This window comes from Perca flavescens, chromosome 14 (genome assembly GCF_004354835.1).
Source record: "Perca flavescens isolate YP-PL-M2 chromosome 14, PFLA_1.0, whole genome shotgun sequence".
NCBI classification, from domain to species: domain Eukaryota; kingdom Metazoa; phylum Chordata; class Actinopteri; order Perciformes; family Percidae; genus Perca; species Perca flavescens.
Window position 1 is genome coordinate 35,105,075 of NC_041344.1, and position 22,500 is coordinate 35,127,574.

The 22,500-nt window shown below is 41.0% G+C and overlaps 2 protein-coding genes across 4 annotated transcripts in view; one reads left to right on the plus strand and one right to left on the minus strand.

The window, feature by feature from the left end:
- The window catches only part of si:ch211-152p11.4 (regulator of G-protein signaling 1), a 28,529-nt gene extending 24,385 nt beyond the window's left edge, over positions 1 to 4,144 (minus strand). For 2 of the 3 annotated variants that reach the window (XM_028596660.1, XM_028596662.1), the window contains exons 1-2: positions 3,740 to 4,144; positions 2,023 to 2,648 (exon numbers count right to left, since the gene is read on the minus strand). In XM_028596660.1, the coding sequence (XP_028452461.1) occupies positions 2,023 to 2,520 (498 nt within the window). In that variant the 5' untranslated portion in view covers positions 2,521 to 2,648; positions 3,740 to 4,144. The remainder of the gene's footprint in view (positions 1 to 2,022; positions 2,649 to 3,739) is intronic. The other variant, XM_028596661.1, reaches the window with a different exon arrangement.
- Positions 4,145 to 4,531: 387 nt separating this feature from the next.
- The window catches only part of bag6l (BCL2 associated athanogene 6, like), a 70,157-nt gene continuing 52,188 nt past the window's right edge, over positions 4,532 to 22,500 (plus strand). The window contains exons 1-8 of the mRNA XM_028596659.1: positions 4,532 to 4,858; positions 5,036 to 5,128; positions 5,309 to 5,426; positions 13,424 to 13,644; positions 13,731 to 13,802; positions 14,117 to 14,239; positions 15,496 to 15,680; positions 18,618 to 18,747. Coding sequence (XP_028452460.1) covers positions 5,048 to 5,128; positions 5,309 to 5,426; positions 13,424 to 13,644; positions 13,731 to 13,802; positions 14,117 to 14,239; positions 15,496 to 15,680; positions 18,618 to 18,747 — 930 coding nt within the window. The 5' untranslated portion in view covers positions 4,532 to 4,858; positions 5,036 to 5,047. The remainder of the gene's footprint in view (positions 4,859 to 5,035; positions 5,129 to 5,308; positions 5,427 to 13,423; positions 13,645 to 13,730; positions 13,803 to 14,116; positions 14,240 to 15,495; positions 15,681 to 18,617; positions 18,748 to 22,500) is intronic.

Below are 22,500 nucleotides of genomic sequence, written 5' to 3' on the forward strand. Positions count from 1 at the left end.
ATCAGAGAATTTGGACTTTTTCCAACTAATCGATTCATCTTTGCAGCTCTACTCCAATCAATATTTCATATTAACACAAGCAGATACAAATCCAACATACTGAGCTGAACAGAAAGCAATGGCTGGAAAGTGGGAAAAAAATATTTCTGGAACCCTGGAGAAGGGTTAAGCCTTGTGTTGTCTGTCAACCACGCAACTTTTTGTTTTTCTGGGTCTAAATTTAAAAATTTGAAAACTTCTTTCCAACATTTGTCGTTGTCTTGTCGACACTTTTGTCGCTTTTCCCCCAATGTTTTTGTCATTTTTTTCCAAGTTTTTTGTCAATTTTTTCTGAGCCTTTTGAAGTTTTTGAAGCTTTTTTCGACATTTTTGTCACACAATCAATGTGAAAGTAGTGGACTGATCATTTATTTTACTTGTGAAGAGCGTTGTAGGGAACCATCCACTTTATTTTTGTGCGAAAATTTGGTGGAACGAAAGCCAAATTTCTGATAGAGAAACTTTTTGAAAATTGGTCAAATTTGACCCGAGGACAACAGGAGGGTTAAAAATGTCCAGCAGAAATGTAACCTTTGATAAGATTTGTAACAAATGGGCTACAATGTTCAAACCTTTTACATGGATAAGCTGCCTACGTGCTGCTCTACAGTGTAGACCAGAGATCTTCAACAGGGGGTCTGGGACTCCTTAGGGGGTCCTCAGAGTTACTGCAGGGGGGGTCACCAAAATATTGTAAATTTTTTTGAACGTTTTTTCAAAAAATAACACGTCTTAACAAGAATCCAACATATTTTACTAGCAAATATAAATCAGCCTATTAGTGAAAAAATCATTAATGATAGATTAACTGGCCTATAGGCTAGGGCTGGGTATCGAATTCAATACTTTTTAGGCACCGACCGAATTGCCTCTAAAGTATTGAGTATCAAAAAATGCTTCGTCATTCAATACCAAATTTCAATACCTAAGAAGTAGTCTATATCCACGACGTTCCACTTCTGGCATTGCTCCGTTGCCGACGGTAATTCTGCCGGATTTCACTCATTTAGGCCGGATATCCATTGCCTCGGGCTTTCTTTGTGTTGGCGTTCTAAACGGTGGATTTGTGAGGACTATGGTTAACTGCTCCTCAGATCTCTGCAGGGTAAATCCAGACAGCTAGCTAGACTATCTGTCCAATCGGAGTTTTCTGTTGCACGACTAAAACTACTTTTGAACGTACACATGTTCCACCAAAACAAGTTCCTTCCTGAGACTATTTAGCAGAGGTACCGACAAGCCGTTGCTCCATACGACGTTTAGCGCCACCCATGGCGCTTGTGATTGTTTAAAGAAATGCCAATAAACCAGAGCACGTTTTTCTCCCATCCAGGAATGCTGTGTGGACTAGCCAGACCCTCCTCCGCAGTGCTGTGGAGGAAGGTCTGGCGATGCGAGACTACCAAAAGGAGTAAATCTCATCAGCATCAGTGAGCCAATCAGCATGCAGCATGCTTCTACCAAGCTCTAATAATGTCTGTGATTGGCTGTCTAACGTTACACGTTGTAGAGACATGCAGGAAAAACTACGTAGTAGGAGCTGGAACATAAATCAAAAGATTTGTGCCTTAATGTTGTAATGCTGTAATTTATTTTTGTTTTATAAAATTTGTATAGAAAAAAAGTAACGTTTAGGAACCGGTATCAAAGTCACAGTATTGGTACCGGTATCGAACGATACCCAGCCCTACCTATAGGTAAGGTAGTCACTAAGGTAGCCATCCACAAATCCAGTTCATCCTATAATATATAATATAACAATTATTATTTTAATAGCTTTGTATTGTATTCACTAAAAAGGTATGTATGAAGGGTTTAGGCCACCCTACACGTTATTGTAGGCCCTGTTTTATATGAAACTTAATTTTGTAATAAAAATAAAATAGTAGGGGGCCCCTGCTCCATCTCTTTCAGCTAAGGGGTCCTTGGCTTAAAATACGTTGAAGACCCCTGGTGTACACTGAAAGTGAACTGGTATCCCACCTGTCCAAACAGACTCTTGAGGTGCAGTTTAGCGGCAGCCAGCTTGGCTTTATGCTGGTGCCTGTGCTGAGGTTTGAGGGAGAAGGGGTTGGGGGAGGACGAAGGAGACGGGGGGGTCAGATCGTCTCCCTCCATGCTCTCCGTGCTGCCCTTGTTGGCCGGGGCCAGCTGGCCGTCGCTGTAGGCCCTGCAGCCTCCACTGATGACACACACTCCCAGGTGGCTCTTGTCCTGTTTCCCCAGCTCGCTCAGGGTCTCCACACTGACGCTGTGCTCCTTGTTCGGCCCCTTCTTTCTGGCCTCAGTGGGACTCGCTCTGGGCTCCAGGATGGTGGGAGTCTGGGAGCCCGAGCCCCCACCCAGCTCATCTTCCTTCATGTGAGGTGTATAGGTGCCAGACTCCCGGTTCTTCCCATTATCTGGGTCCTTCAGTGCCACCCTCTTCCACGGGAGGAAGTCAAGATCCAGGAGGGATCCCTCAGAGCTGAATCGGCGCATGGTAGCTGTGTGAGAAGTGATGGAAAAGTATAGGAAAAGGAAGTGTTGCAAAAATGTGAAAAAAACTAAGGCCAGAAATGAGAGGACAGGGTTGAGAAGAGATCAGAGCTGCATTGAAGCACAGCCTGCTGGATGAAGCAGAGAGGGTTGGGGTTGGGAAGGACAGAAATAAAATTGGACAGTCAGTAAAGTGGGTCACTAAGAATCGCCTCACATCACTGTTTCTACTCACTTTTAGAAACGCCTTTTAAACTCTCTTAAAACACACACAAGTTAAATTAATAAAACACATTTTAAAATGAAGATAAATTGTATGAGTTGGCGGTTTCAGATCAGACACAGCTGTCTTACCTCAGAACCAACAAAAGGACATCAAATAAAAGAATTAATGGGAAGTCAACATTATCAGATAGAAGGTCAAATGTTTTGAATTCCTATATTATTATTTTATCTTAATTAGTAATTAATTGAAACTTAAAAAGTCAAGTCCGTTTTTGACCCAATTTTTGTTTGTTTTTTAAGTAAAAGGCCAAATTGGGGTTTAGTATCTTACACAGAAAGTCGGAATTGTGACAGGATGTCCATTATACTGTAAGTCGGAATTTTGAGACATTAAACCCAAATTTTGCCTCACGATGAGTAGCCTATTTAAAAATAAATTAATTTGTCTTTTTCTGGTAGAACTGGGGTTTCAGTACATACATAGACCAAAGTCAAAAATATAATTGAAAGTAGCCTAAGTGAAATGAGCCAATAATAAGAAAACAAAAATTATGAGATTATGTCTAAAACAATTGATTCAAAATGTTCACTAAAAAAATCCAATGTGTGACCTAGGATTTTTAAGTTTTGACTACGGTCTTATACTTTCATTTTAAAACGTATCCTTTGAGCTTAATATTTTTGACTTACTACGAGTAGCTATCTTCATTTTTGTCATTCTGGAATCTTCATCCATTTTTTAAAGAAAGCCTACCTGGCGGAATCGGGCTTCCATAAATAGACCGACCTTGTTTTCATATGACAGGACTTAAGAGCCGAACTGTCAATTTATAAGGAAGTGGTCCTGAATGCTGTGGCATTTTTATTATAGCCTACCACTGATATATTGTTTAGTTAACAACCGGCCCTCACAGACCTTTGCTCACAACTGCACTGGGAAACACTAAGTGATTAGACTCGTTAAGGCATTCAGAATGCCAACGCCATGTCTATTTACCTCTTCCTCCAGCAGTTATTAAGCGTTCTCCATGGCACATTGTTAGATTCCTCCAAATCGCATGAGCCACATGAGCATGACCTGAAGGTTTGGGATCCAGCAATGCCGATTTCAGGTCACCAAAGACAGTGAAATCCAGCCTGCGACGCTCCTGCTGCCTCCAGATCTGTTCCTGGCTCAGTCCCCCGCACCGCACGGACTCAGACCTCGCTCCTCTCTCGCTACAACACTACCATATGGCCAAAGACTCGCGACGCGGAATGAAGACAGACATCAGGAAAAGTTCCAAAAAGTTTCCACCCTTGGAACTTAAATGTCGCAAATAAGTCTCCTCCTCATGACCGCCGCCACACCTTCACTCCCGTCTCAACTTGTCCGTCAGGACAGAGACTCCTTATTGAAGACACACACACACACACACACACACACACACACACACACACACACACACACACACACACACACACACACCTTCATTTGCATCATTTGCATCATTGGAGGTTGGTCATGAAAAAACACAAGAATCCACTACAGGCTACAGTTTTTTGGATTATTAAGTAGGCTACTAATTCTACCACTACAACAACCAATACGAATACTATGCTGCTACCACTAGGCTACTACTACTACTACTACTAATAAAACGATTAATAATAGCCTATAATGTGTTGCTGTTATTATTAGTGTCATTTTCAATATTAGTATTATTAACTATAGGCCTACACTTTGCCAAAGTTACAGCTTTTTATAACCACAAAGGCGCTCAGGCATGAAACAGACGCTTCTCTTTACGTCAGCGGGGTCCTTTAACGTTGCGTTCAGTGCCGTGGTTAATTTGGGAAAATTAAGCTAGTTAGCTAACGGGTCAACCTGCGCTCATACTCTAAACGGGAGTTTCATTTAAAATAGAGCTCCCCAGATTGTAGAACACTTTAGCAGGATTTTAATCAAAAGCGAGACCCCCTAAACGTGGACAACCCCCTAAACGTGGACAACAACCTTCCCGGGGGATATTAGCTATTTAGCACTGTTATAATATCGTCCCGGATTAGCTAACGTTAGCTGGCTGGCTAACAAGCTAAAAACAACAACTAGGCACCGGAGCTGTCGGTAACCCAGGTGCCGTTTTATTATTTCACCACATGTATTAACGATGGTGTTTAAAGGGTACTAGTTTAGTTCCTCTTCCCCCCATTTCCCATATTAAAGATAATCCCTGATGTAGTTACTAAACATTAGCTGCCTAACGCTTAATTTACTTAACAGTTAACTGCTCTAACTTTCTTATTATTTCAGACATTAGGAAATATGGCCGAGTTCAGCGGCATGATTGAAGTCACTGTGAAGACTCTGGACTCCCAGAGCAGGAGCTACAAAGTCAGAGGCGAGGTAATGCTCTTAGCCTGATTTAAATACTTCTTTACTTAGACTCCTCTTTTCCCCTTCTGTTTCAATGACAGGTGTGTGTGTGTGTGTGTGTGTGTGTGTGTGTGTGTGTGTGTGTGTGTGTGTGTGTGTGTGTGTGTGTGTATATGTGTGTATGTGTGTATGTGTGTGTTTCCCCTCTAGCTAACAGTGAAGCAGTTGAAGGAGCACATAGCGTCATCAGTGGAGATCCCAGTAGACAAGCAGAGGCTCATCTACCAGGGCAGGGTGCTGCAGGACGACACAACGCTGACTCAATACAGTGAGTACATGTAACCTGTAGGGGTGGGGGGGGAATCGATACAGCATAGTATCGCAATATTTTCCGTGGCAATACTGTATCAATACACTGACGCCAAGTATCAATCTTTAATTATATATGTGTTGGTCAGTCTGTCTGCTTGACAATCCCATTTTGCAGCAATACAATTGAAGTGAGATGAACAAACAGAGAAATTTATATTTTTAGATAAAACAGATGTTGACAAAGTTTCCTTTTGGGGACATAATTTGAAATTGGGAAAAATTTGAAGTTGGGGAAAAAAGGTAATGAATTGCAATATATCGCAGAATATTGCAATATGTTTAAAATCGTGATATCGTATCGTAAGGCCTCTGGTGATTCCCACCCCTAGTAACCTGCTAATCACACACACACACACACACACACACACACACACACACACACAGAGGATGGCTACAGTGCACACAGCGAAGAAGAAGCATGATTTGGAATCAACAGTGGATGTGTTTTATAACCTCCTGCAAAGGAAGTTGATTTTTCCCCTTTGCTTAGCAAGTGTAACAAATGACATAAATTGCTGCTTTGCATTGCAATAATAGCTGGAACCAAGCCCTCGTTAATATTATTAGTTGTGCTTATCATTACTTGTGTTTTTGCCTCCCATACTAGGCCAAACTGTTTAAAAATAACAAGAGTGCTTTCATGCTAGCAAAACTATCAACGTTCATTTAGAAAGCAAAACGACATGCAGTTTCCCCTAGGTTGACTGCTTTAGCCTAGCCAACTTAACACTTTAAAGCTTCTTTAAATATTCATCACTTACATTTCCTAATACACATGAGCAACGCTTCACATTGATTTAAATATGTCACTTTTAAAGCTTGTTCACCTGTCACCTGATGTTATTTCCTTACATGCAATGTAGCATTTACAAGGCTTTTATTTTAAACTGATTCCGGCGCATTGCTCATAACACTAACATAAACTGATAGGTGGAAACTTCATAAATCAGGAACGCTGACTCTCTCTCATCAGTCTCTCTTCACCCTCTGACTCAGCGAAGCCACTACCACCCCCACCAAGCCAGGCGGCCAATGAAAACTCATAGCTGAATTATGACGTGACACTAACCAGACAGTTGCCTCATTCACTGATTCACGGTGGTGTGTTGCTTGAGTTCATGGCAGTACGCAGAATGAATATTTGGTGTTATTTAATAATTTAATAATAAAATAATTTAATAAAAAAAATAATTCTGGCCTGGCGGGAATCCCTGTTGGCCCGCCAGGCTTGTCCAATTACAGGGAAAACACTATAAGATGGACAGACTTTTGACAGGGTTGGAAGCAAACCCCTCTTTAGTTAAATCCAATATATGTCAAAATCTGCCCCCCTAACTGTTAGAAAAACTCAGGAGCAGCTTGACTTCTGGATACATGAAGGTCCGGGAGACTTTGATGACTTACACACAAGCATTTAATGGAATCTCGATCAAAGAGAATTTAGGCAGACCGTACAGTTTAACCACGATGTGTTATTGTGTAGTGCTGTCCCAACTCTGAAGTTCCTCTCTCCCTGTCGGTGTATTTAAACTCATGATGGAAGCGTTACATTTATCTGAACCTTCAGTGTAAACAAAGATATTGCTGGCGCCGTAAACACATATGCTTACCTAAAACCTTGTTGAGTCCATCTCTCTCTCTCTCTGGGAAGTATGCCAAAGTGTGTGCGTATGAATGTGAGTATGTGTTCACTTCTTCCCCTGACCTTGGTGGGATCGGAGTGCTCGAGGCAGCACTGTCTTATCATACAGCTGTTACGTCTCCCATCATCTGTGGAGACAGAGAGTTGAAGTACTGCTCTGCCTGCAAAGGTTCTGAGCTTATGTTGGACACTGACCTGAATGAGACCTGGCTACCACTGTCTCAGCTTACATAGCATGAGTTTGTAAGCTGGAAATTCCACAACACTTACACCTTAGATGATTACATCCTGGCAATCTGGCACTGGCAACCTGTAAAGCACTTTTGGAAGGAAGTCACTGATAAACTGTCCTATATTGAACTGCAGGATTCCCCTCTTCCCATCACTCTGCTTATTATTAGGTGACTTATCATCAGTCACACTTAGGCAGAGATGGGAGTAAGTCACACATGGGCAAGTCGCAAGCAAGTCTCAAGTCTTAACCTTCAAGTCTCAAGCAAGTCCAAGTCATTTTTTGTGACAATCAAGCAAGTCAAGTCAAGTCATAGCTTTGGTCAAGCAAGTCACAAGTCAAGTCATACCAAAGTTTCCATTTTTAAACAAGCTAAAGACAGTGATTATGAACTGCTGAAATTTTATTTGCATTGTTTACTCAAAAGACATTGCGTCCACATACATCTGAAGAGTTTAAATTAACACAGATAAAAAATCACAGCCTAAAACTGATATTAGGCCAACAATAAATCAACATTGTTCAATATGCCTCAAACATGACATTAAATCATTAAATTCCTTCAAACAATTAAAGTATAATGGTTCCTAAGTCAAATAGGCTAATATTCTTCAAACATGCCTCACTTTTATGAGACAGGAACACATCCTTTAACCTTTCCTTCTCTTAAAGAACAAAACATATTCTTTAAGAGGAGCTGAATCCCACCACCTTTGCTTATCACATGGAATGGAAAGTATATGTTGATATTTGACAGTGTATTTGTGAGTGAATGTGTGCGTGTTTGAGAAAGAGAGAGTGAAAAGTTATTAATATTGGTTAGTGAATGTGTGTGAGAGTGCAGTGTGTTTTATGTATGCCTAGCTTTATTTACATACTTACGTCTGCATGTGTGTGTGTTTATGAGAGAGAGAGAGAGAGAGAGAGAGAGCAGTTTGTGTTGTGTGTGTATGTGTGCCTAGTTTTATTCGCTCTTACCGCCACCTTGAACAAAGAGGGGAGGGTGTGCTTATTCATGGCCAAAAACTGAAGGGACTTCTGTCCATCACAAATGTCCAAATAGTGGTTCAGCTGAATATGGGGACTGGAACCCGAATCTCTCCCGATTTGAAGTGTCTGATGAAATTCAACGTCGGAAATAAGTACTGCAGACCTTGCAAACTGCCATATGTTTTCTTTTTGCCTGGTCAGATGTGTAATCCTTATAGCCAAACTTTATTATTTTCTGTGCAGAGGGACATAGGCGCTGATTTATGTTTTCCTCCGTGGGTGCTCACACGCGCACACCTTTAAAAAAAAAAAAGTGTTTGCATTTCAGAACTTTAGGAAACGGACAGCGGTCGACACGAACACACACGCCGTAATAAAGCCAGGACAGCGCCACTTCTCACAAATACAGATAGGATCAGAGATGAAAAGTTTAACTGGCACGTAACCCCGATCAGCTTCGTGGAAAATTAAGAATCAATGGCACCGACATAACCAATCACACTATGACAGACGCTCCACAACTGCAGTGTTTAATTTTAGATTAACGTAAAAATGAACTGGCAGTCTGGCACTCGTGTATTTCAGTATTTTCCGTGGGTGCTCCGGAGCTCGAGCACCCACGGTATCGGCGCCCATGAGAGGGATCCATGACGTTAAGTTAGCCTACTAGCCATAGCCAGTGTTGTTTACTGACCGCGTCATCATATCAACGGTTCCTGCGCATGCAATAGCACTAAAATCATAAAGCTAACTCCTCCTCAATATCAGAGGGGGAAAATATATTTATTAAACAGAAAATCAAGTCATTTCAAGTCATTTGACTCAAGTCTAAGTCAAGTCTCAAGTCATGAATATCAAGTCAAAGTCAAGTCGAGTCTTTTATGAATGTTAATCAAGCAAGTCTCAAGTCCTAACTCGAGTCAAGTCATGTGACTCGAGTCCCCCATGTCTGCACTTAGGGCTGTAACAATTATGACATTTTAGTTGACGAATAATTGTCAAACAAATAATTACGATTTAATGATTATCTTTTTCTGTTAATTTTATGACACACAGCGGTGCTTTTTGGCTTTGCAGCTATAACAACTATAAAGCAAGGGACCTCTGTGTTTCTGTGTGTCCTTGGCATATCTTGAGAACTGTTAAATTGATCTACTTCATACTTGGCAAGTGTGTTGCTGAGGGCCTTAAGGAATGTGTATGGTCAAATTTGTTGCAATTTGTAAACACTTTGAAAAAGTCAAGCAACCAGTGCTCATTGCAGCAGCGGGGGCAGGGCTTTGCGGACTGACCTGGCTCACCTTGCTGTCTTCTGCAGTTTGAGCGTGACTTCTGGGGTTTTAACTTTACTGCGTGTCAGTGGGCAGTCAAACAAACTGTGGGTTTCAGCATTTAGCTAGCGTTAACCAGAAGGATGGAATCAACCAATGAAGTTGAAAGAAAGATTAAAGCAGGTCATGGACCGCTCGCTGGCTGCACAGTCCCACTCAGAGCGGGTGTCTGTAGAAGCAGAACTCTGTAAAAAAAGAAAAACAAGGAAAATACCTACTAACCAGATCTTCCAATAAATTTAGATTCCCCATCTTTTCTGAATCTGTCCAAGCATCTCCTATAATTCAGCAAACACATAATTTACCAAAGAGCACTAGTTAAAGTATTATTTTAGTTCTATCCAGCTATTCACCCCTCTTCTCACCAGACACACCACCCTGTTTCTCATTAACATCAAATAGACAGAAAGAATATGCAGTCGGACGAGAGTGACATTATCTTCTCAAACATGGACTGTATTTATAAGGCGCTTTTCTAGTCTAAACGACTACTCAAAGCGCTTTTACATATTACAGGAACCATTCACCATTCACACACATTCACACACGTTCACACACATTCGCACACTGGTAGCCAGACACACATTCACACATCGGGAGAAATTGGGAGTTGCCCAAGGACACTTCGACATGGAACTGCAGGGCCAGGGATGAACCTTCCGATGGGTAGGCGAATGCTCTACATCTGAGCCACAGCCGCATACAGCGCTCTCTACAGTTTAGGGGCGATCACACCGAGACCCTCGCTGGAACTATTGTTTTCCTATGGTACACAAGCCTGCATGCGCTACTGTCTTTTGGCCCGCATCACATTTTTTCTAGCGGTTTTTAGACATCACGTTGGCCCAGGAAGCCAATAAAAATGCTTGATTTTTTTCAATGAACATTTCATAGCCTCAGGATTTTTATTGAGTCATTCAGTCCTCAACATGAGTGTTCCTCTACAGTTGAGACTGTTGGTCTAGATCCTTTCAGTCAGTCTTTTAGTTTCAGTCCTATCACAGTTTCAGACGTAAATAAAGCCCTCAAGCATTTGGACACAACAAAATCTGCAGGCCCTGATAAACTGGATCCCTACATTTTAAAGCTAGCAGGACATTTTGTTGCCGTGCCCTTAACTAATATTTTTAATCTGTGTTTGAACACAAATGTCATTCCTCCCATCTGGAAATCAGCCTTTGTGGTTCCCCTGCTAAAAAGTGGTGACCCTACCATCTTAAATAACTACAGACCAATCTCTAAACTATCTGTTCTGGTCAGGGTTCTAGAATCCCTTGTCAGTGATCAGTTAAAGAACTTTATTTACAGTTATAATGTGTTATCTGACTTCCAATCTGGTTTTAGAAAAGGGCATAGCACAATGTCGGCAGCTCTTAATGTTTTAAATGACTTTGTTGAATCCATGGACAATAAGAGCATTGTGCAGCCCTTTTTATTGACCTTTTCAAAGGCATTTGATGCATTGGACCACATAGTGCTTAAACAGTGACTGTATAGGTCTGGGCTTTGTGAACAAACTGTTGGCTGGTTTGTTAATTACCTTACAGACAGAACTCAGTGTGTGCAGGCGGAGGGCAGCACTTCTCGCTATCTCAAAATAACAAAAGGCGTGGCTCAGGGGTCAGTCTTGGGGCCACTGCTATTCATCCTCTATATCAATAACATTGATCATAACGTCACTAATGTAAAATTTCATTTTTATGCTGATGACACTGTACTGTATTGCTCTGCACCCACCGCAGACTAGGCCCACTACCAGTTACAACTTACTTTTAACACGCTTCAACAGAATCTTTGTGATTTAAAACTTGTTTTAAATGCAGAAAAAACTAAAGTCATGCTTTTTTTCAAATTTAAAATCTAAATCAAATCTGCCTTCAATCCTCACTTCCCAGGGTACGGAAATTAAATGTGTTTCTAAGTACCGATATCTTGGTATTTTCTTTTACCCTTCATTAGGGTTTTGACTTTTGCCCAAAAGTTTTTTTAGTTTGTTTGTTTATTAATATTCAGATATATTCAAATTTGTATTAATATTTTGACCATTAAATAACTTCAGTAAGACCTATATTGTTATCAAATTGAAGTTGTAGATGTAATGTCAACCAGAGGACAGCGTATTAGTCAGTTTTCAGAAGAAAAACACACTGCTACGACTGTTTTAAAAAAAATTAAAAGTCAGACCCTGGATTAAACACAAACGGTATGCTTTCGACAGGAAGCAAGCCACGGCCGAGAGACGTGCGTTGCCGCGACATGTAGTTACATTTTGAAATGCGTGAAAAAGCTGAATTGGAATCTGAATTGAAAACAACGTTTACAAGCAAACACATTTACAAAAAAGAATGCCCATAACAGGTTTGAATATAAAGGGGTGCCTAATATTCGTTTTAAATATCATTATTTTTTAAAATATTTGAATTATATTCGAATAACGAAGTTCGGAGTCAAAGCCCTAACCTTCATATTCAGCAGCTAGCAAAAAGATTCAAACTTAAAGTAAGGTTTTATTTCAGAATCAAATCCTGCCTTTGTTTCGAATCTAGAAAGAGGCTGGTCGCTGCTACTTTCATGTCTGTACATGACTATGGTCATGTTTTATACATACATGCTTCATCTTAAAGGGTACATGCACTGGACACTGTATACCATGGAGCTCTGAGGTTCATCACTGGTATGAAAGCCCTCATCACCATTGTGAACTGTGTGAACGTGTTGGATGGTCTTCTCTATCAACACGGAGACTTCAACACTGGCATATCTTCATATGCAAGGCTATTTTAGGTCTCCTTCCATCCTACCTTCTGACCTACAGTATATCAGTGTAAATAGTATCGGGACTTAGAATCTTCGTTCCCAGGATTTTTTCCTTCTGTCTGTTCTAAAGGTTACATCTAAACTGGGGAATAAGGCGTTTAAGTTTGCTGCTCCCTCTACCTGGAACAAATAACAGAAATCCATGAAACTTAATGATAATATGATAATGATAATTGGTCGCTTTTAAGAGGATGTTGATTGACTTGGAGGCAGCCACATCTGGCATCATTTTTGTGTATTTTGTGTTTGTATGTACTGTATGTGTGGTTATACTGCTGCCTGTCGTGGCCAGGACACTCTTGAAAAGGAGATTTCTAATCTCAGTGAGACTAACTGCTAGCGCTAGTTAGTAGCTAGCTAGCTAGCTAGTAGCACGACATAATTATTAAAGCTCCTTGGTTGTCTAGCTAAATACATCTATCGTTTAGCATGTAAACATGCTGAGCTAAAAAAATTATCGGGAACAACGAAAACACAATGTTTAACGTTAGTGAATATTTTAGACAATGAAAACGGCGAGTTCATATTGAAGATGAGAGAGGGGGGACAAGGTAGAGGGTGGGGTTGTGGCCTTGACCAACTGCCACTTTGCTTGTTTGAAAGCCATGATGTCTCTCTCTCTCTCTCATGGGTGGGCCAAATTCTCTGGGCGGGCAAAGCAGAGAAAGGGGAGGTAACTTTGCTCCTTATGACCTCATAAGGAGAAGATTCCAGATTGGCCCATCTGAGCTTTTCACTGGGGGACCATAGGCAGGCTAGGGGAATTCACATTAATGTTAAAAAAAAAAAAAACTCATAAAGGGAAATTTTCATGCCACGGGACCTTTTTTAAGTAGCCAATGTGAAATGGGAAACAGCTAAATCCAATGAGAATGGAGAGAAGTTAAAAGTAAACAGTTTTACAGTATGTTATATAGTCCATTCCGTTGTTTATTCATCAGATGTGGATGGGAAGGTAATCCACCTGGTGGAGCGTGCCCCACCTCAGGCCACCATGCCTGGTGGTGGGGGTGCGGGTGTTTCCACCGGGGAGGCAGAGGACAGAAGCAGCAGCAGCCATGCCTCGACCTCCTCCCAGGGTGGACCACATGACCGCAACAGCTACGTGATGCTGGGGACCTTCAACCTTCCTGTCAACATCATGGACCCTCAGCAGATACAGGTGGGGATGCCAACCAAAGCTTGACTGTATTTTTCTGAAAGGAGGAATGATTTCATGCTTGGTGACAGCTGGAATCTGTTTTGTAGATGTCTGTTCAGCAGATGATGGCTGGAGTCGGTGAAGCTGGAAGGAATGCCAGGGTCAGCACCAGCTCCGGGGTAAAGGCTCATTATTTCATCAATCTTTTTAACCCTTCAGTCTAGGGCTGAACAATTAAAGGCAACTTTATAGAAATCGCAAAATATGTGTCAAACCATTCTGAAGTATTGTGGTGCTGCAGAGACATCCAGGCCTACACATCTTCTCCTACAGACTACAGAAAACATCTTAGTTTTTTATTTTTTTATTTTTCAATGGAAATGAGAATGATTCAAAAATCATTCCCTCCAATATCCTGATATTTTCTTCATATCGTGCAGCCCTACTTCAGTCTCCCTGTTCCTGTAAAGCTGACTGATATCTGTATGTATAGAGCAACAGGTCGGTGGACATGCAGATCAACGTGGAGCAGTCGGTGCAGAGTGAGCCCAGGATGAGGCTGCAGCTGGCGGAGAACCTGCTCAGAGATGCTCGCTCTCTGGTCCACAGGCTGGAGGTACAGTGCACATGCTGCTTGGTGGTGGAATCATAACTACATATCTTAGCTAAGCAAGTCGTAGATCTTTTACAGAATAATTAAGGCTATTTAGAAATGAGGTCATCATTAAAGACCTTTTCATGGGTTTTGTTAAGTGCTGTCCACACCAAGAATGATGTGAGCATCCACACTGATGAACGATCGCGTTCTGTAAACAGCGGCGCCATGCATGGGCTGCACGCACCAGCTGATAATACATGATACTCTAATCCAGTCAGCGGACGTTGCAATGCCAGATTAGCCTGACAAGCCAGACCCACATCAAGATGTTGGGTCTGGGAGCTCACCATTGGCAGGGCTCAATCCGAGGGGCGGGATAAACGGTTGTCTTTCAAATTCCCTCTGCACTCATAGCCAACCAGAGCAACGCTAGTTGATAGATTCAACTTTTGCCGTATCTGCTCAGCAAAACTCCGAACACATCTTCCTTTTTTAAGAATGACTTCAGTTCTTAACTCCAAGTCTTCCAGAGTCACGGCTAAAGCCAATTCCAAAGACCGCTTTCAAGTAGCAGGGAATTCACGCGGAACTGTCGCCGTCCTTATGTTAAGCCCACCCACCGACTCTATACGCGATGTGATTGGTCTGACCAGAATTTGTTTTTTTCTAGATTTCTAGGCTAATGTCAGATCACATATTTGTGAATTCGGGTTGATCCTTTCTGATTCTTCTAGCCTCTTTCTTGCAACCTTTCTTGGTTTCTGTGACATGAGAAATACTTTCAAAATACTAATGATACTAACAAATACATGGGTCGTGCTACTGTCATTTTATAATAATAATAATAATTAAGCAAGCAGCAATAAACAGACCCTCGCACCTCCCTGTATGTCAGGGGCACTGGTGTGCATTTCCGGAGAGTGCGAGGTGCTGGGGAAGATGTGCTGCAACGTGGGATCACTTCCTGTGTCAACTATGTGGCATTCGTATTTTGTGATTGTGCCTTCCAATTTGTCATTTAGTCATGACTTTGAGAAGAAGATGAGCAATATTGGATGCAAAAAGTAAGCGAAGGCTTACACTGAGTTTTCTCCAAACCTAGATGGGAACAAAGAACGCCATAGCGGTGCATGTTTCCCCAGGAGCTTACTGCCGCGTCAGATGGATGCTTTCAGAGCCCACTTTCACATCACTTCAATGAGCCAACAGGATAGACCACATTACTGAGTGTTCATGTGTGTTTGTATGTATTGTGATGTGTTCATGTGTTGTAGGGAGTGTCTGGTGACGGCAGTTCCCACTCGCAGCCAGAGGTGCCTCAGTCCTCTTCCTCCCCACTGCCATCTTCCTCCTCTGCTAGAGGGGTGGTAGCATCAGAGCTCATGGACACCAGCTCTCCCCCTGCTCCATCATCCTCCACCTCCACCCAGACCGAGGGGCCCGCCAACACTGGGCCCAAGTAAGTCAGAGTTGTAAACTCATTTTAAGAAGAGGTAAAGTGTGATTCTTCAGTGACTCCTCTGTAGTTATTATTTCACAACACAATCCATAGGCTGTAAAATTAATGGACGTAGCATTGATGACGTCACCCATTGGTCTGTGGATTGCCGTTTTGAGCCTCAGGTTTGGCAATTTAGCCGTTTTTTGTTTTTTAACCGGACGTCACGATTGTCAAAGAGAGGATAAGCCAGTGGTTTTTTTTACAGAAAAGGGGGGAGAGAGAGGGGGAAGACAAGCAGCAAATGGCTGCAGGTCGGACTCGAGCCCTGTGCCGCTGCTTCGAGGACTGAGCCTCTGTATATGGGTGCACGCTCTACCAGGTGAGCTACCCGGTTCCCCCAAGCCAGCGTTATTTATGGTTGCAATGGAGCTGTGCTAAGCTAAACGCTAAAGAGGGAAAGTTGCTGATTTTCAACCCTTCTGAAGCAAGTCATCTAGTGGAGATTTACTAGCGGATAAATGCAGACCTCTGGGGACTGGAGACATTTATCTGCATGTCTGGCAGAACAGAAAATCTGCAAACTTTCTCTTAAGTTACCCCCTAACACTAGCTGTAGCTAGCTTGCTTGGTTGGCAGAACACTGAACATAAAGACATTTTTTTTTGGCGACCAAAATGTTCCAGTTAACTTTGCTGAAGTGAAAACCCACAGTGAGAGGGTCAAAGTTTGAGATAAAAACACAGAGCCTACAGCCAAAAACAAGTTCAGAGTATGTTTGAATCAAGGCATATTATCAAGTATGCTGATGATTCTGTGATTATTAGTCTTCTGCAGGATCACGAGGCGGGACATGGTCCAGTTTTGGACGATTTTATCTTATTGTGTCAGGACTCATATCTACAACTCAACATCTCTAAAACCAAAGAGATGTGTATTGACTTTCGTTGAAATCCTTCCTCCACTGCTTTAACTTTGATTAATGGCACAGCGGTAGATGTGGTAAACCAATATAAGTACTTGGGCACCATTTTAGATGATAAATTGAATTTTGAGACTAATACAGACTATATATGTAAAAAAGCCAATCAGAGATTGTTTTTTTTTAAGAAAGCTGAAAGGGTTTAATGTTAACAGATCACTTCTGACAACTTTTTACTCATCTTTTGTTGAGTCAATCTTAACCTTCACCATGATCTGCTGGTTTGGCAATTTGAGTGTAACCAACAAGAACAGACTGGAAAAAATTGTAAATATATCTCGGAAAATAATTGGCACTGACCTCAACAGCATTAGGTCTGTGTATGAGGCCAGAGCCACACAGAGGGCAATGGCCCTTTTGGCTAACACTACTCACCCATTACACTCTGAGTTTTGCCTCCTACCATCTGGAAGGAGGTATACCTTCCGAAAACGTGCCCGGTCTAATAGATACTTGAGATCATATGTACCATCAGCTGTTGGGTTTCTCAATAAACTATAGGTCACTTGCCATCCCTGCCATTTTACAGCATATACTTTTCATCTTTTAAGTGTAGTGTACATGTGTATTTATGTTTTTATTTATTTACTATTTTAGGTTGTATGTGCTTTTTGTGTTAATGTTCATGTGTTGGCTACATGTTGTGAACCAAATTGCCCCTCGGGGACATTAAAGACATTTCAACTTCAACTTCAAGTTGAGGTTTATTTTAATGTCCCCAGTGTTAGCATGGTTAGAGAAAAAAAATGTCTAAATTGCCAAACCTGAGGCTCAAAACGGCAATCCACAGACCAATGGGTGACGTCATCGATGCTACACGGAGCCTACAGCCAAAAACAAGTTGAGGTTTACTTTAATGTCCCCAGTGTTAGCATGGTTAGCATTGCTAAGCCTCTGTTCTGATTTACAGGTCCTAAAGCATCCCCTGCTTTATTGTCTATTTTAGAATAAATTGGACCATCATTTACTAAATGAACATCATGCTGTACTGAAGAAGACTTCAAACTAGCGATTGAGACCATAAACTCATTATGAAAATGTTTACTAATGAAAATAAATCAAGAGAGAAGTAGGCTCATTTTCTCATTCTCAGACTTCTATAGAAACCGACTTCTTGTTGGAGCCAGTGGAGTCGCCCCCTGCTGGAAATCAGATAGAATACAGCTTTAAGGAGCTTCAGCATTGGCTTCACTTTTCAGGCCCGGAAGCTTCGTCCATTTTTTTTACAGTCTATGACACCCACAGTCCCTCAAGCGCCGAATCAGCCAATAGCTCGCCTCAAGGGAGGTGTGTCGCGGCTCCATCATATCAGTCATGGCCTCTTCATGCACCACCCATCATTTATTGTGTCCAACTTTGCATGCTCTATATACTGAAACCTACAGAACGATCTCAATGATGCTACTTGGAATGAATCATAAACACCTTAGAGTAATTTGAGATGGACATAGTAATTATTGTAGGTATTTGAGGACCACAATGGAAATAAGTCCTGGACTTTATTGTGTTTTTATCCTCAATTGTATTTGATGTCTTTTTTTTCATGTGTAAGGCATTCTTGATACAATTAAATAAATCAAATCAAAAGTAGGTGAGATTTTTGATGATGATGAACTTGGTGGTCATACTAAAATTATTAATATTAAAACATTTTACTGGCAAGTTTATATGTGTAGAATAAGATTGATTTGTCATGTATGTCTTTAGTTATTCAACTTTACTGGATTCAAAAACATAGTTTGCTTACCAACAGCATGTTCCAAAATACTGCAGGCTAAAACAATGTGCAGGATTTTCTCCTTTTCCACCCAAATCTGTTTATAACATTCAGACCATCTGGTTGCAGTGGATCCAGACATCATTACATCATCTTTCTAAACATAGGTATGGCCGATCACCGTTTCCGTGAAACAACCCAGTGTTGATCAGCAGGGCCTTTGTAGTGCTGACTCGTCCTGTCCTGTGTTTGTCCCCAGTCACCCGAGTCCAGCAGAGTTTGTGGAGGTTCTGTCTGGAGTCAGGAGGGTGGAGGAGAGGTTACGGCCCTTCATAGAGAGGTCCCACTCAATTCTCATAGCAGCCACCTCAGCAGACTACAACAACAATGTAAGGAGAAGGTGCAACTACATGAGGCAGAAAACTGCCACAAAAAAAAGAATCACATCACAATATGACCTCTCAGAAATGTAACTTGTTTGCTGATGCTTATGCTGGCAAACATTAATGCGATTAATTAGGAAAACATTTATCACTCTGATCTGTATATGCAAATGAGAATAAGCCATGTGCTGCGTCACAATTTCATACTACATTCTAACTGTATAAAGCATGTGCTATATACTCATTTTTACAGTATACTGTTTTTGCAATTCCAAGAAATCAACATACTGTGAGAAGCTTCTTCATTTCCTTTTTGCATTGCCTTATGGGAGAATAGCGTTCCCCAACATCACACTCAAAACATTTCTTTTTGGAGTCTGCATACTGACTGTTTTGAGTATACTTCATTTTGTCACATCTCTAGGAATACATTACATATGGTACGATATGCCTATTCGATCGCTTCTCGCTGGTCCCCGAAATCTTTCTGGTTTGCTATCCTGAACAGTTTCCTTACTGGGAGGAAATAGGGGCTCTTATTGTGAAATAAACACGTTGTCATTTTTAGTCGTAGAAGTAGAGGTGTTGAAATTGATCAAATAATCGATGCATGGAATCGTGGACATGGACGATGCTGCATCGATAATCGGCCGGCTCATAATTGATTATTTCTGTTTACAATTTAATGTAGGTTTAACAACAGTTCTGTTTACATATTCTGTTATGTTTTGCACATTCAGGAAGTGCCATGTGCTCAGTGCTGTATAGTTTTGTGTATCCAATTTATTTTGTATTAGAGCACTGCAGAATGTTTTGTTTTTGAAGCTTGAAAAGCTATGAATCAAATATCCTACATAGCTTTAATAGAAAAATGTATTTGACACATCGTGATGCATCGAGATATCGAATTGAATCGCTGACATGATAATCGTGATCAAATCGGGAGATCAGTGAAGATTCACACCTCTACGTGGAAGTGAAGCGTGGAGTGAACATGGCTGCTGCCAATAAAGGAGCTGTTGTCTTCCTGCCGTTTAACATTGGTCTGCGTTGAATCTACGTTGACTCTGCCCTCTGAATAACGTATCCCATGGATGTATTAAGCATGCCCCTTGTAACAACATCCCCAAAAGATCTGACAGTGTGTTTTGGCAGTAGCGCGTGTGTCACGTACCCTCACGTGAGTATCAGAAGTGTTGAGGGGTTCAGAGCATTCAGACTTTATGAAGAGGCTGTACAAAGTACATTTTGTAACTTAATCACTAGTGTAAAATAAATGTATTGTCTTATTTATTTCATTTATTCTGTTGAGCAAAGTTGAAAAATACAGATTTCAAAATGTTAGTGTTTTGTGCATTTTCCTCGATAATCAAGCAAGTAGACTTATGGTACCATGATATCACAATCGCAGTATTGTTCTCAAATCACGCAGCCCTTGACGTTCAAGGCAAAAAGAAGAATTGGAGCCGTCAATCAGAATCAAAACAATCAAAATCCAACTTTTGAAAAACACATCAAAAGATGTCCAAAACTCTAAAACTTAACATTTAAAACTTTAGACACATCTAACTTTACCTTTCCCTAGAACTTCCTTGATCTTCTCTTATCAGATCTATTTCACAACAAGCTGGTCCCAGGCCAGCGCAACCACCCTGAAGACCCTCTACTCCATCTATAAGTAATCTCCAACATTTAGGACAAGTGGACAGTTATAAAGTATAAAATCCCTCGCAGCTTGACCCCACCCACTTTAAAGGTCCAAAACAGGTCATCTGAGCTTTTTTATTTTCTCAAAGGCAGAGCAGGATACCCAGGGCTCGGTTTACACCTATCACCATTTCTAGCCACTGGGGGACCATAGGCAGGCTGGGGGAACGCATATTAATGTTAAAAAACCTCATAAAGTTTCATTCCATGGGACCTTTAAAGTATTTCACTAAGCTATGTACTGAGAACAGTGGCAGAAATCGAAGGACCTCAGCTAGGAGTGACTGTCATTCATTTAAGATTCACTAAATGTTGTCGGCCTTCTCCATTGAAGGTTTAGTTGGTAAGTTAAAAAATAAATACGTTTTTGCTTTTGTCATATTGACACTGGACGTTTCTCAATACCAAGAATGCAAACTACGGACTTGTGTTCTTGGGGAGAACGTTCTTGCTGGTTGTTCTTGGAAGAATAAACTCGCAAGTTCACAAGCACAGAAAACACTGTTAACAGTTTGAGACGATGCCTTCTTCCTGTTATTGCTCAACACTCCCAGCACAGAGGCTACCTGCAGGGCTCCAAAATAACAGCTAGAAATAAAAACCACAACAATATAACCACTTTGTATTAAAACAATCTCTGGACAAGAAAACCTCATAATGCTACAACTATTGCAATAATATTGAAAAATAAAACTAATTGAGCTTTAATTTTATTGTTTATGATTTAGCTCAAACACCCTTTACTTATTCAAAAGAGTGGAACGCGATCCCCACTATTATTAGTGTATAAGTTTAAGTCAGTTTAAATAAATAAAAAAATAGGCATATGCACTGGTGTGTCCAAAGTGTTCCTATTAGTATTATGTGGAATTACCATTTCAATATTATTGTAGTACACTGTATATGCCCAGGGAGATGGAAATTAGAAATTCAAATTATAAAGGTTGGTGTCTCCCCTTTAGTCTACACAACATGTCATAGCATGTTACCACTTTATGAACAACTGTACATTTATCATACAGACTGAAACTCAATTTCTAATAAATAAGAAAACAAATACACCAAAAATATGAACTAAATACAAAATATAATTTAGGCTATAGCATATGGCATAATTTAAACAAGTCTCCCGAAAAGAAACTGGTATATCTCATATAATAAACAGTCTATGGTATATCTCTCGTGTGTGTGTGTGTTTGTGTGTGTGTGTGTGTGCGCTTTTTGAGTTTAACTCCAAAAAGACAGTTAACACAGGTTCCCTTTAATCTTATGATGGACATGTGTAAAATATATCAAAATAAAAGCCTCTTATTTACAGGACCGGTCTAAAAGACCTCCGGGGTCCTACAGCGGGGTCTCCGAGTGAGACTGTCCGAGCGCTGAGCAAGCGGCCCCGGCAGGCGCGAGCTGGCAGCCGCGTCAATTTATGGAGCTCCGAAAACTTAGGAGCAAATTGTCAATTTGGCAAAGATTTTCGCAAGACTGCCTATATTCGAAATCTAAACCTTTCATTTCTCGCCTTATATGTTCTCAGAAGTGAATTTAGTGATGAATTAGATGGCAAAAATTGTTAAAATTGTCCCGTTTTTGGGCTGTCTATGTACTGGAAATCCAACCAATAAATCCAACCATCATTGAATGCCGAAATGAATGTTGGGATACAGGTGCTGCGAAGTTCATACAAGTTACCAACCGATGTATCTTCGGTAAATGGGTGTGTCAAAAATACATCCGGGAATTTTAACTGTTCTTGGCGAAATGCGAACTTGTGTATTGGGACAGTACTTTGGCAACACGAGATGACGTTTCACAGGGACACAAGAACACAAGTCAATAGAAGAACACAGATTGGGAAACGCCCATAGTGTTAGAGACTCCTTGGCTCTGATTGGTTGTTAATCTTCAGGCACAAACTTGCAAATGCCATTAGGAGCACCAGGGGGAGGCAGAGGAACATGATTCTCCCTCGCATTACAGTATCTGTGTCGTGCTACTGTCAGGGCATAATGACCGTTTCAGCAAATATGACTAAAAGTTATTTTTATAAAACTA